The sequence below is a fragment of the Neovison vison genome, chromosome 13 (genome assembly GCF_020171115.1).
Source record: "Neovison vison isolate M4711 chromosome 13, ASM_NN_V1, whole genome shotgun sequence".
Taxonomy (NCBI): domain Eukaryota; kingdom Metazoa; phylum Chordata; class Mammalia; order Carnivora; family Mustelidae; genus Neogale; species Neogale vison.
In genome coordinates this window covers 15,722,278-15,737,308 of record NC_058103.1, presented here as the reverse complement: position 1 = coordinate 15,737,308, position 15,031 = coordinate 15,722,278, and the positions used below count along the sequence as shown (strand labels likewise).

Here is a 15,031-nt window from a genome sequence, read left to right as displayed (position 1 = left end):
AAATGATATGAAATTAATATTTCAGAATGAAGTTTTATTGGAACACAGCTACAGTGTTACTGTATTGTCTATGGCTGCTTTGGTTCAAAAGAAATAGTTGAGTAGTTGTGACAGAAACCATATGTCCTAAAAAGCCACAGAAAAAATTTGCTGACCTCTGATCTAAAGTGTACTAGATCTGGCGGCCACCTTTTTTAATATGTAAATGGTTTGTGAGAAAAGTTGAAATTGGCCAGAAGAAGGATGTTTTAAAAAAAAATTCTAATTACACTTATATTTAAAAGACATAATTATTATATAATGTAAATCAACAAATTGAATTTATATGTTTGGCTATAATGTTTCTTAAAGTGAACAACATCTGTCATTTATTAAAAGTGTACTCTCTGGGAAAAAAAAAGTGTACTAGAATTATGTTCTTCATGGGCTCCAGAGTAGCTTGTAAATCAAAGTCAGCTGATTATGATAATGTGTGTAAAGTCCTTCATTGTATCAATTTGAATTAATAAAGCAAGATCAGTATTTAAACATTAGGAATATAGGGTTTTAACCTTGTTTTATAAATGAAATACCATGAACTAAAGACTTTCTCATCGGGAATAAATTAGTTATAGTTTTCCCCATAATTTCAATTTTTTAAGAAATGAAGGATGTAATTGTTACTACTACATATGTATGTTTCCCTGATGCTTATGTTGTTAAATAGTTTGAATTAATTTTTTTTTCCCTGCACACAACATGATTATTTTAATGTAGATCTGAGAATTTGAAACTCTAGTAATCCTTGCTAATCTTCTAGGTGGAAACCTGCTGGTCCTAGTGGATCAACATGCTGCCCACGAGCGTGTCCGTTTAGAGCAGCTGATTACGGGTAAGGATCTGTTTGGAAATAGAAGAGATTTGACACTCCCGTGCAGAGCTTGTATACTGAAAGAGTTTTTCTAATTGTGGCTGTTTTTTTTTTTTTTTTAAAGATTTTATTTATTTATTTGACAGAAATCACAAGTAGGCGGAGAGGCAGGCAGAGAGAGAGAGAGAGAGCAGGAAGCAGGCTCCCCGCTGAGTGGAGAGCCCGATGCGGGGCTCGATCCCAGAACTCTGGGATCATGACCTGAGTGGAAGGCAGAGGCTTTAACCCCCTGAGCCACCCAGGTGCCCCTAATTGTGGCTGTTTTGAGGAAAGATGAATTTTATGTTTAAAAATTTAAGCTGAAGTCTTCTGGTTTGGCTTTTTTTTTATAACTGAAAGAACATAGGGATTCACTCTGGTGATTTGAAGTTGGTGGTCTTAAATGGTCAAAGATATATTTGCCATACGTTTATCATTGACCCTAATGGTTGGGTCCCTAAGAATTAGGCTATTTTATCGTGACCAGCATAAAAATACACTGTGTGCCCATATGATCTTGGTATATGTATCTTAACACTTCATCTGGCAGAGACTATCACCAGCTCATAAGACCCAGTATATTGTTTTTATTATAAAATTTGTTTTGAATAGGTGGTATAATCATGTAAGTTCAAGTCTGAAAGGTATAGAAGGTAATATAATAATGTCTCCTTTCTACCCTTGTTCCTCATCCCACTAGTTTCTCTCCCCAGAGACAAGCAATATTACTAACTTGTTATATGTTTTTTCCAAAGTCAGTATGTGCTTTTTAATCTTTGCTACCCTATTTTCTCATCATGAGGTCGTATGTTCTCCAAATGGTAAAATCCCAGGTAAATCTTTACTCCTGTGGTCAAGTAATGAAAACTAATGTCAAAGAGTTAGGGGAGGACCTAAGGAGATAGTTCATGGACTAGAATGGCAGTGATATTACTTCCACGTTCACTTTTCCTTATGAGATGAAGACTTAATTGTTATAAAGATATGGTAAAATTAGTGTTAGGAAAACTTGCCATAGGCTCTGGACTATTTGAGAACAGTACTGATGACTGCCTTCAGAGACTGGAAAACCCTTCTGAAGGAATGGGGAAATCTTGAGCCTTACCAATGTTATTTTCTCAGTAATCAACAGTATTACCACCATCCCCTGTTATTAAAACCACATTTACTGACTATCTACAGAAACATTGCCTTGTTCATTTCAATGTAAGACTTAAGTCTTATATTTCTTATTTTGGAAAATACTGACGAAATGAATACATGGACTAGATATTTACTAGTTTGACTTTAATAATGGAAATTCAAAACCTAAAACTGAACATGGAACACATTGCTAAGTACAATAATAATTAACATGGCTGTACCTCACCATGCCTTATTTTTATCTAATTCTGGAAGACTTCACTTCCTCCTCTTCACTGATTCATCTTTTTTCCAATAGATTCCTATGAGAAGCAAAAGCCACAGGACTCTGGTCGGAAAAAATTACTGTCTTCCATTGTAAGTCCTCCACTAGAGATAAAAGTGACAGAGGAACAAAGGAGACTCTTACGGTTAGTACCATGATGAGAATGTGATACTTAACAGTATAACCTCTCACAGTAATTCTGTGAGGTATAACTGTTGTTCCTTTTTTCAGGTGAGACACCTGAGACCAAAGTGAGTTTACATGACTTCTTCAAGGTTATAACAACTCTTGAGTGGTGGATCAGTCTTTCAGATGCAGGTCTTCTGACTCCAAATGCTCTTCTTTCCACTATATCACAGCTGTTGAGTATAGGATAGAGTTTCCTTGATAATTTTTTCCAGCAGTTGGCTTAGAATGCTCTTACCATTTCTTGGAAAAGTCCGTGTTTATGCTGTGTTGTTTCTGAAAGCAAAGTTACTGCAGTAATTGCTTCCATTCTGCTTTGCCTTGGTGCATTCTAGATTCTTAGTTTTCATTACCATAATCATACTGGGAAGAAACTGAGCCATGAGGAAGGGGTAAATCATATGGTGAGTCACAAGATAGGACGCTGTCCCACTTTTGAGCAGCAGAGATTATTGGAAATTAAAAAAGAATTGTCTCTGAATATATGTTTGGTTTGGGAATATGCAATTGCCAATAAATCTTCTTCCCTGGGGCATAATTTATAATAGAAACAGATCCATTTATTTACATGCTGTTAATCAGGACTTCTCAGTTCCTAGGGCTGTTAATTACCTCCCTGCTTTAATGCTGATTCAAAACATTCTCAGCCCTTTTTATTTGTGCCGAACTCCTTGAACTGCCAGCAATGAGGAGAAGTTAGCAATTCGCCAGTGAAGAATAAAAACTTAGGAACAAGACTTAGAAACAAACTTGATTCTCTCAATGGAAAAGAGATAAAAAGATGAAAGTTACTATAATTCAAAAAGGAAAGTTGATAAAATCCTAAACAAATGACCATAAGTATGAGAAAAACAGTACAACTCTTAAAACTTTTGGCTGCTTTTGAGAAACTATCCAGTGTTTGGAACTCTTAGTAAAATGTGAATGAAGTAATACTTTTGTAATTGAGGTTATCTCTTTAGGTGTTACCACAAAAATCTGGAAGATCTGGGCCTTGAAATTACATTTCCAGACACCAGTGATTCTCTGGTCCTTGTAGGAAAAGTACCACTCTGTTTTGTAGAAAGAGAAGCCAATGAACTTCGAAGAGGAAGAGCTCCTGTGACCAAGAGTATCGTGGAGGTAAGACAGAGCTTCACATGTTGAGGAGATTGCTGAGTGAAGGTAACCTCCTGTTTTCTTTAGAAATTCTCTATATTCATCGTTTATTTAATAAGCATCTGTGAGATCCCTGCTATGTGCCAGGTGCTAGAGATTCAGAGATGAATTACCTCAAGTTGAAGAAAGAAGAACATTTAAGTAATTACAAATACAATGAAATTTGGCCAGTAGAGCTATGTTCAAAAGTGCTGTGGAAATGCAGAATGATTACTGTGCCCAGGGGGATGTAAGTCAAGGAAACTATCACAGAAAAGCTATTTTTTTTTCCCTAGGAAAAATCTTGTAGAACCTTAGAGGAGAAGGGCAGTCTAGACAGAACAACTGATATGCGAAACACGGAGCAGATCCTGTGTTTAGAGAACTACCGGTATATATGGCTTAAATGAAGATATATATGTAGTGATGGACTAGATGAGGCTAGAAAGGCCATCAAGACCAAGTCATAAAGGGATTTTGCATAGTCTGTTAAGTTTGCATTTCATCCTCCACATATGTGGGTTTTTTTTTTTTTTTAAAGATTTTCATTTATTTATTTGACAGACAAGTAGGCAGAGAGGCAGGCAGAGACAGAGAGAAGAGGAAGCAAGCTCCCTGCTGAGCAGAGAGCCCGATGTGGGGCTCGATCCCAGGATCCTGGGATCATGACCTGAGCTAAAGGCAGAGGCCTTAACCCTCTGATCCACCCAGGTGCCGCCACATATGTGTTTTGATAAAGGTCTGGAAAACTGCTGGGATGTGGCATTGGAGGTGTTGAAGAGAGAACCATACTTCTTACTTTATTTATGTGTTTCACTTAAAAATATATATATATATAGTCTCCACGCCCAGTGTAGAGCCCACTGCGGGTCTTGAACTCTTGACCCTGAGATCCAAGACTTGAGCTGAGATCAAGAGTCAGATAGATGCTTAACCACCTGAGCCACGGAGGCACCCCACACTACTTTTTACAACAGACAATTTATTTTGCCTTTGTTGTCTTTTCTTTACTCCTTTCTGGTTTTCTATTAGAGTTTTCTCTATTTCTTCTTTTTTTCCTCTCCTAGTTTAGAAGTTACATATTCTATTATATCCCTTTAGATTAGCCTTGAATTTCAGCCTTAACAAACTATCAGGCAATTTGTTTCTCTGTTCTCCCTAAACTGTACAAAAACCTTACAACCCTTTATCTTCCGTCATTCCCCTCCCATCTTCCATGCTGTTCCTCAGTATTTTAATTCTATCTTGTTTTTAATCTCCTTAGCAGTCATTAATTTTATAGCCAATGTTTATTTTATTTTTTAAATTTAAATTTAATTAACATTTAGTGTATTATTATTTTCAGAGGTAGAGTTCAGTGATTCATCAGTCTTATATAATACCCAGTGCTCATTCCATCATGTCCCCTCCTTAATACCCATCACCTAGTTACCCCATCCCCCAAACCCCTGTTCCCTCCAACAACCCTCAGTTTATTTCTTGTGTTTAAGAGTCTCTTATGGTTTGTCTTCCTCTTGGATTTCATCTTGTTTTATTTTTCCCTTCCTTCCCCTATGCTTCTCTGTTTTGTTTCTTAGATTACACATACGAGGGAAATCATATAATAATTGTCTTTCTCTGTTGACTTATTTTACTTAGCATAATACTATCCTTTAGGTCCATCCACATCATTGGCAGTGGCAAGATTTCATTCTTTTTGATGGTCGAGTAATATTCCATTGTATGTATATACCACATCTTCTTTATCCATTCATCTGTTAATAGACATCTGGGCACTTTACATATTTTGGCTGTTGTGGACTTAGTAGCTATAAACACTGGGGTGCAAGTGCCTCTTCAGATCACTACATTTGTATCTTGTGGTAAATATCTAGTAGTGCAAAAGCTGGGTCATAAGGTAGCTCTATTTTTAACTTTTTGAGGAACCTCCAGAGTGTTTTCCAGAGTGGCTGCACCAGCTTGCATTCCCACCAGCAGTGTAAGAGGGTTTCCCTTTCTCTGTGTACCCGCCAACATCTTTTGTTTCCTGAGTTAATTCTAGCCATTCTGACTGGTGTGAGGTGATATCTTATCATGGTTTTGATTTGTATTTCCTTGATGCCAAATGATTTTGAGCATTTTTTCATGTGTCTTTTGACCATTTGTATGTCTTCTTTGGGGAAATGTCTGTTCCAGTACCCTGATTGAATATTTGTTCTTTGGGTGTTGAGTTTGTTAAGTTCCTTATAGATTTTGGATACTAGCCCTTTATTTGATAAGACATTTGCGAATATCTTCTCCCATTCTGTCAATTGTCTTTTGCTTTTGTCTGTTTCCTTTGTTGTGCAAAAGCTTTTTATCTTGATGAAGTCCCAATAGTTCATTTTTGCCTTTGTTTCCCTTGCCTTTGGAGACGTGTCTGGCAAGAAGTTGCTGTGACTGAGGCCAAAAGGTTGCTGCCTGTGTTCTCCTCAAGGATTTTGATGGATTCCTGTCTCACATTGAGGTCTTTCATTCATTTTGAGTCTATTTTTGTGTGTGGTGTAAGGAAATGGTCCAGTTTCATTTTTCTGCATGTGGTTAGCCAGTATTTACTTAGATTAACCAAAACATTTACCACAGTCTTTGTTCACTGTTACTCCTTGAATCCGACTGTTCATTCCATGTTCAGCTTTCTTTTTACCAAAATCTTTTAAAAGTTCTTTTATTAAGAGTCTATAAATGATAAACTATCTTTGAAAATGTCTTTATTTTGCCTTCACACTTGCATGGTTGTCTAGCTAAAAACAAAATTCCATATTGTTATCCCTCAGTGTTTTGAGAACTTTCCATTACTTTGACATTCTGTATGCCAATGGAGTCCATTGTCTACCTAGTTATCAGTACTTTGTAGATAATGTGATTTTATCTCTGGTGGCTTTTAAGATTTTCTCTTTGTCTTTGGTGTTCTGCCATTTCACTATGATATGCCTTATTTCCATTTCCTTCTTGAGATTCATCAAGCTTCTTCCCTGTGGGAAATGTGCAGTTATTATCACTTCAAGCACTGCTTCTTCCGCCATTCTCTCTTGTCTCCTAGAAATCCTGTCAGATGCCTACTGGACCTTACCTTTTTAACGTATCAGTCATATTTCCTATTGTCTTACCTCTTTATGATACATTCTGGGCAATTCCCTCATTTATCATCTAGTGAACTAAATTCTCTCTTCATTTACTGTTTAATCAGATGTTTAACTGATCCACTGAGTTTATTTCAGTGACTGTATTATTTTACTTTCAGAATTATGATTAGGTTCCTTCTCAGATCTATCTGTTCTTTTTTCAGTGTCCTGTTTAATTCATTGTGGTTTCTACTCCTTATTTATCTCTAAGTCTTTCTGTTTGGAGCACAGGCAAATCCACATGAACCCAGTCTACCATTTTTAAAGAAATCTAAATTACCTTAGTCATATCTAAAAATAAAAAAAGAATTAGAAGATTGATTTGGCAGATAAATTGTGTGATAGATTGTACAGGAAAATTTTGAGGCAGGGAGAGCAGTTGAAAGACCATTGCACTCATTCAAATAGGAGAGGATGAGGGCCTAAGTCATAGCATTGGGAATGGAGAGGAGGGATATATTTGAAACGTAAGTTGGAAGGTAGAATCAAGAGGACCTGAGCAATAGAAAGTATAAAAGGGATAAAGGAGAAAAGAAAAGATAGGATTCTGAAGGTTCTAGCTTGGATGACTGGAAGGATGGTGGTGCCATTGCCAGAAGAAGGAAGTAGAGGAGGAGGGGTCCACCTGCCTGGGGAGCTGGATTATGAGCCTGGGTTTAGAAGCATTGAATGTGCCTTCAAGTGGAGGTGTCTAATGGATAGGCAGACATACAGATCTAGTGCTTGGGAAAGAAGCCTGGGCTCTATGTACCTATCTGGGAGTTAACAGTGTATATATTTTGATAGTATCAGAAGCTGGAGAAGGGTCTAGCAGAAGTGTAAAAAGAGGAGAGCAAAGGGTGGAGTTGATGGAACACCAGCATTCGGGGGGCATATGTCTTGGCAAAGGTCTGGAAAGGTACTGCTGAAAAGAAGAAACCAGAAAGGATGATTGAAAATATTTGGTCAGATTGAGAGGAAGAAAATCAGGAAAAAGTAATATCGCTAAAGCCAGTGGAAGTTTTAAGCAAGAAGGAAGTGGTCAACAATAGCCATAAAGCTTGAAAAGTTGGGTTTGCAATCATGAGAACGGTAGTGCCATGGTGGAGTCTGTTCCTGGGAGTGGGGGTGCCGACGTCAGATTGCTATGGGTCCAGCAGGGAGTGGGGAGAGGAGGTGGAACTAAGTAGACTGCTCTTTCAAGATCTTTGGCCGCATTCTGGAGAAGAGAGAGAGGGTGACAGCTAAAGGTTAGGAGTGGTCCGAAGTGTAGGTCAGGACACAGGGTTGAGGAAAGATTTTTGATTGTTTTCAGATGGGAGAGACTTACGCATGTCTGTAGGCTAAGGGTGAGAAGACATTTGAAAGGAAGAGGCAGTTAATAGCACCAGCTTTTGGATTACCATGAGTGTAGCCCTTCCAAAATTGCCCTTTGATCAGACAACCTTTGCTTTGCTTTCAGTGCTCCGTTTCCCAACTCCCAACACAGCCTTGTTCTCCAAGGCTCCTCCTCCTGTCTTAAATCCAAAAGATAGGATCTGTTAGAATCTTTTGTTGTAATTCAATCCCTAAGTATTTAACCAGAAAATTATAATAAAAACTTTTCCCAAAGTGACTTCAAAGACTACTGGTAAGGAGTTTACTTCAAATTGAAATAAAACTTATGGCTTCAGAAAATCTTGACTATGTTAAATCACACTGATCAGGAAAGATTTTGTTGATTCTGGAAGAAGCTGGAACAGTTTTGGTGTCTTAAAAAGGAGATAGCTACTTGAATCTTAACAGTTGAAAGCTCATGAGTATTTTCTTTCTTTCTTTCTTTTTTTTTTTTTTTTTAAGGTTTTGTTTATTTATTTGACAGAGAGAGAGGAATCACAAGTAGGCAGAGAGGAAGGGAGAGAGAGAGGGAGAAGCAGGCTCCCCACTGAGCAGAGAGCCCAATGCCGGGCTCGATCCCAGGACCTTGAGATCATGACCTGAGCCAAAGGCAGAGGCTTTAACCCACTGAGCCACCCAGGCGCCCCCTCATGAGTATTTTCTATCAAGTTCTGTCCTCTAGCCTGATGAATGAGCTTTTTAAAATATTATTTAAATTATCTAGCATTAATTGAACTACTGAAATGTGAAATGAACAGAGAATATGATCTGTCTCCCCCTTATCAGGCTTAAAAAATGGTATTTCACAAGTCCCAGATGAACAAGCACAAGAGAAAATGGTGAAGAGTTTAGGTTTGATCACTGTCCACATTGAGCTCTGTTAGTGGGTCAGGTATTATGAGACATCTTTCTGTGTAGGTTTGTTTGGAGAAGTACATGGCTTTTGAAAACTACATGGTATCTACCCCCTAGCTCTTGCTAACTGTGCTTATTTACGAGCATGGTGGACTATAGTGTGTATGAGGAGAGGGGGAGAATTTTCCAAGTCTGATTTAAGATCTATCATGTTGTACTCTTAGGAAGGTGATTTATACATCACCAGTTCTAAGAGTGAAAAAATCTTTTGTTTTCTCAAAGAAATTATTAAATACACCTTATCTCAGAAGAGTTTTTTTTATCTCTAGAGGTTAAATAGATTGGTAGCATGAAAAATAGTGTCTGCTTTAAATTTCTTTGAAGTCCTTTTGTAAATATTAACATCTGCAGGGGTAACTATTGAAAAGGCTACCCAAGGGACAGAGGTATGCTAGTGAGGAGAAACTTCTGAACAAATTGCCTCAGAAAATAAGCTTTTTGACCTGAAGGGAATTGTCAAAAAAAAAAAAAAAGAAAAGAAAAAAGAAAAAAAGCCTGTGGGAACTGAAGTGACTACTTATGTTCACGATATATCTCAGTGCATGTCAGACTCAGTGCCCAGTTGTGTTGATGAGCACGGTGTATTTATTCCGTTTGTGTGTAATATTACAGTTGTTTTGGCTACGATCATGAATACAAACAGCCTTTTAGTGAGAAGTCTCCCTGATACTTAAGACTCAGTTGAATCATCAAGGCTGCTCTCAGCAGTTACATAACCTCCTGAGTTATGAGCTATCTCTGGAGGAGGTTTCAGTAGCTAAATATATTCTCTAGTCAGTAGGAGTTCTATTAAATTGTCTTGGTATTTTCAGACTCGAAATGCCTCACAACAAAAAAATTATTTGCACCTAAGTGCTATACTGCTGGAACTCTCTCTTCTTTAGGGGGTGTATTTTTAAACTATAAAAGGATATAAAAAGACAATTAAATCAGAGTAATGCCTGTTTTCCTTTCTGCTTTGTAGGAATTTATTCGAGAACAAGTGGAGGTAAGCCTTTCTCTTATTTTGGGGTTTCATACAGAGACCCTACACACAAAGGCTCTGTTTTCCCATTTCCTTTTCCCATTAATGAAGAATGTGTTTATGCATTAGCTACTCCAGACCACAGGAGCCATCCAGGGGACTTTGCCACTAACCGTCCAGAAGGTGTTGGCATCCCAAGCCTGCCACGGTAAGACTCAGCACACCAGCTAGTGAGTGCTTCTGTATGCTAAGCACTGGCAGGGTATGACCGTTAGGAAAGAAGTAGAAGGCACAGTTACTACTCACTTCTTGGAGGGTACAGTTTGGATCAAGAAAGTGTATACACTAAAAGTGAACACTAAAAAATTGCTTTTACAAACCAAAATACCAACACATACATTTGACCATAATTCTGACTGACATATATGAGTAGAGGAGTAACTCATGGAGGAGATGGATTTTGAGTCAAGCTTTGAATGAGCTGAGGGATGTGGATTCCTAGGATAGAAGGGAAAGTTTACCACAAGAGGTAGAAATGGCCCGTGCACAGACCAAAAGGCAGAAACAGATTAGTTATATGAGGAGCAGCAGAGAATACCAAGGACACCAAGAAATTAGGCTGGTAAGAAAGAGCAGAGGCCTACAAAAAATTTATGACCATTATATAATTGTATAATTATTGTATTGTATAATTATTTGTTTAATGTTTGTCTCTCACCTGTTAGACCCATTAGATCATAAGCCTGTGAGGGCAGAAACCGTCTCATTCACTGCCTGGCAGAGGTCCTGCTACAAAGTATATACTTACAAGTGTTTGTATACTTGTAGAGAATTAATGTATGCATAAAGGCAGGTTCTGGCCACATGAGAGTTTAGACCAGGAAGATGATTACGGAAATAGAAAAAAGCAAATAAAATGGACATTGTAGGGAATAATCAGAGATCTTGGTGATAGATTGTCTAAAAGATGACCTCAGTTTCACAGACTGTAAAAATATTGTCCTTGCCTCTTGAGGAAAACTTAGAAAGTAAAACCCTAACAAGTTAAGGAATGCCTCCTAGAGGGATTAGAAAGACAACGATTCCATAGGGAAACGCTGAGACTTCAGGCTGGTCCTGAAGCCTTAGTTTCATCCACGGTCAGTAAGTGCCAATTTCAGGCAGTCTTAAAGTCACATGAAAAAGTCTAAGAAACCTTTACTTTCCCAGATATTTGGCTCTGGCCCAGGGTCAGGATTGGTTTCCCACTATACACACCATAACCTTCTTGTTTCTGTCTTTCGTTTAGGGGCCATTAAGTTTAATGATGGGCTGAGCCCAGAGGAGAGCTGCCGCCTTATTGAAGGCCTGTCCCGGTGCCAGCTGCCATTCCAGTGTGCTCATGGGAGGCCTTCTATGCTGCCGCTGGCTGACATAGAGCACTTGGAACAGGAAAGACAGGTACAGTGATGACCGATAGGAGAGGAGGGAGCAAAGTTTATCTTCTCTTTCCCGTCTAGCTCCTATTAGCCAAATGTAATCTACCTTAATCCTTTCCAAAATACCAGAATTTTATAAAGTATGCATTGAAAGTTTATTTATATACAGTCTCACCATTTCATCTTCTACTTCAAATTCGACACGGAGCCTAGGCTACACTGTCAGATGACACACATGATACCTTTGTATTGTATAAGCTTCACACATGTTCAGACTAACATAGCCTGAACATCTGTTGTCTCCTGGCTCTCGGTTTGAAAAAATGTAGAAGTTTGCTGTGGGGTTCCAGAAAGTTGATAGAAACACAGCAAATCCCCTGCTAGTAAATACAGTCTATAAACAGCCACTTGGTTGATGGTATGTACTGTAAAAGGGGCCCTTGCTGGAAATGGTAGCCATCTCTGAGGATCTCTAGAGTTATGATTTGGGGATCATTAGGCAGGAAACCAAGCTTAGGAGATTTTCACATTATGATTTGGCCTTGATTACTCAACAACCCGGGAACAATGATGTGGGTAATGCAATAAAGCCCCAGAGTGGTTTAAATTAAAGAACATTTTCTGTTCTCACTATAATCTTAAGTGAAACAGAACATGAGAGCATAATAAGAATGTCCACGTTGCTGCTTTCCAAAATCTCTTCTTTTGCTTGCCTCTCTTGTAAGGGCTAGAGAGTCTTCCTTACATGGAGTTTTCCGGTACTTTTGTTTTCTGATACATCCAGTAGACTTTACTCCATTAAACTTACTGTTTCACATGACAATGAAAAAAGGTTTTGTCCTCATTCCTGAAGAGATGAGAATCTAGTTAGAGTTTGTAGTCCCACTTATCCTAAGGAAATCTCTCCTCTTTTCTGAATCCAGAAATTAGAACTCTAAACAGATTGGAATAACCATGATTAGGAAATTTTAATATGCTCTTTGGCTTTTTGTGATACATATGGGAGTTATTCTGTTTCTTCCCACAGATTAAACCCAATCTCGCTAAACTTCGCAAAATGGCCCAGGCCTGGTACCGCTTTGGAAAAGCAGAAAGATGTGATGATGCAAGGCAAAGCCTGGAGGCATCCATGCCTCCTTGTGAGCCACCGTGAGAACAGAACTACTTATCTATAAGGAACCAAAGGGACGCTAACTCTATGCCCCTGAGCAGAGAGCATGAGCTGCAGGTACCAGCAGAGGCCTGAGTTGGCCGGTGCCCCCAGGCAACATGACGGCCCAGTCTTGAGCAGATGAGCCCTCCAGCTAAAGCTAAAGGCTGTGTCCCTGTAGACCTGGACACAGGAGGTTGCCCTATAATATCTACTTTTTATAACTTATTTAAAGATAAAATTTAATGATTAATTGGTTCATTTGTGGGGGTTTTTTGGGGAGGGTGGTGGAAGTGGTTTGGTTCTTTTGCAATTTTTTCCAGCCTCACAGTTGGCATTGATGTGATTTGCCTGATGTTGAATCTGGCAATTCAATCTGCCTTCCCACACAGTCCATAGCCATGCTCCATTGGTCCCCCCCATTCCTCCCAATCTTCTTCACTTCCTGCTGCTGCTGGCTTTACATTCTAATTCTAAATCTCAGACTTAAAGAGCTTCTCTACACTCAATAAAAACACCCCCTGCAGTCTTCCATCAGGCCTATAGTTAGATTATTTTAGGGATTAAAAACTCTTGGTAGAGAGAAACAAGGACAAAGATAGAGTAGAGAAAATTTGATGTCCCGTCCTGGTTTTTTGTCTTATTGCCTCTTTAAAATCTCATTCAGAGTCTGATACTGTCCATATCCCAATTGGTAAAATGGTGAGGGTACTATGAACTTGTTTTTTAAAATATCATTTTTTGTGGGTATTTTTAAAATACCTCTCTTTATGTGAAAGCAATTTCCATATCAAAATGCAGCATTCATTCTTTCAACCTAACCAGGTATGTTCTTTGCATTTTTTCAGGAGACAGTGGTTCTTTTGGTCCCTTTCAAGTCCTATCTCAGTTTTATTACAGTATGCCTATCTAATGACCTCATAATTTCACTTGGGACCAGAACTGATCTTTGCACAAATGCTTGTTATGCCACCCTTAAGCTGTATTTCCTCTACCTTTTTAAAAGGTTTGATTTCTGGTTAATAAGATTCAGTAGACTAAAGCTTTGTAGAAGGACAAAAAGAAAAGCACAAAACCAGCTGGCAGTGTTTATTGCGACTGGGATACTGTACAATGAAAAAGACGTTGCAGTGAGAATTTCCACTTTTGTATTTTGCAGCTTGCTTAAATTGGCCTTTGTATCAGTGGAATGATTTTTCTCTTTTTAAATACAGGAAACAAATTTGTGCTCATGGAAGAAAAGTTTGTTCGCCAGTAGCCCTGCAGTGAATCTTACAGGAGCAATGAAGTATTGCATTCATTAGTGTGTGTCTCAGAGAAGGTTCAGGAAAATCCTTCACTGGTTTTCAAGGGGATCCTTGTAGAATTACGTAATCGGAACCCTGAAGAATAGGCACCACTGTCTAAAAATGGTCTTTATTCTTCTAAATACATATAAACGGTTTCAGAGACTGGGAGACATGACCTTAGAAAGGAGGGTGTTTTCAGGGGGTTTGCAAGGCTCTCAGGGACTCTGCCTCCAGGCCCAGTGGGGTGCTGTGGCCTCGGGACCTCAGCCTCCACTCTCCAGAGCTATACAGAGGCCAGCTGTCCTGGGAGTTTAAAAACTTTTTTAGGTTAGACCAATGTGTGGTATTAAAATAACTATTATGATACCCCTTATATTAGGATGATGGTGTACAGTTTCAAAATGTTTTGCTATAATCCCAAACCACATGTTTTTGTTTTTGTTTTTTTTCAGAATAGCAGAGGATTAGAAAAAGTTATCCATAAATTATGTAACTAGTCTTCCTGGCTAGCCTACTCAAGTAATGGAAGAGATAATTACCCTATTTTAATAATTTATAAACTCAGTTGCATACATCAGCATAAAACCAACCTATTAGCCAAAAATATCTAACATTACTTTTGTTGCCTTTTAGGATTTTGTTCTTTCTTTTTCTTTTAATTTTTATTTATTTATTTGACAGAGAGATATACTGAGAGAGGGAACACTAGCAGGGGGAGTGGGAGAGGGAGAAGCAGGCTTCCTGCCAAGCAGGGAGCCCGATGCAGGTCTCAGTCCCAGAACCCTGGGATCGTGACCGGAGCTGAAGGCAGATGCTTAATGACTGAGCCACCCAGGTGTCCCTGTTCTGTTTTTAACTTACCTGCATAGAGCATAGATATATTTAATTTTCTAACACGTGATAGTAATCATTATCACCTTCATGGTGCTTTAAGATTTATAAAATAATTTTTGCAGATGTTATTTAAGTTTCTTGGCAACCCATGAGATGAGATGGTGTTATGCTTCTCACTTGATGAAAGCTGAAATACGTTAAGTGATTTATTTAAGATCACACAGGTAGTAAGTAGTAAAGCTGAGAATGGTAAACAAGTTTTCTGGCTCCACTAACAAGAATAAATGTTACCATTTATTAAGGCCTACTACATACCCAACTTTGTGTACATTATTTCTAGTCTTT

At 38.5% G+C, this 15,031-nt stretch overlaps 1 protein-coding gene across 8 annotated transcripts in view; it reads left to right on the top strand.

The window, feature by feature from the left end:
• Positions 1 to 15,031, top strand: part of MLH3 (mutL homolog 3) — a 37,389-nt gene that overhangs the window by 15,869 nt on the left and 6,489 nt on the right. For 6 of the 8 annotated variants that reach the window (XM_044231642.1, XM_044231641.1, XM_044231639.1 and 3 more), the window contains 7 exons: positions 800 to 871; positions 2,331 to 2,442; positions 3,446 to 3,605; positions 9,996 to 10,019; positions 10,125 to 10,203; positions 11,284 to 11,435; positions 12,441 to 13,800. In XM_044231642.1, the coding sequence (XP_044087577.1) occupies positions 800 to 871; positions 2,331 to 2,442; positions 3,446 to 3,605; positions 9,996 to 10,019; positions 10,125 to 10,203; positions 11,284 to 11,435; positions 12,441 to 12,566 (725 nt within the window). In that variant the 3' untranslated portion in view covers positions 12,567 to 13,800. The other 2 variants (XR_006381747.1, XM_044231643.1) reach the window with 2 other exon arrangements.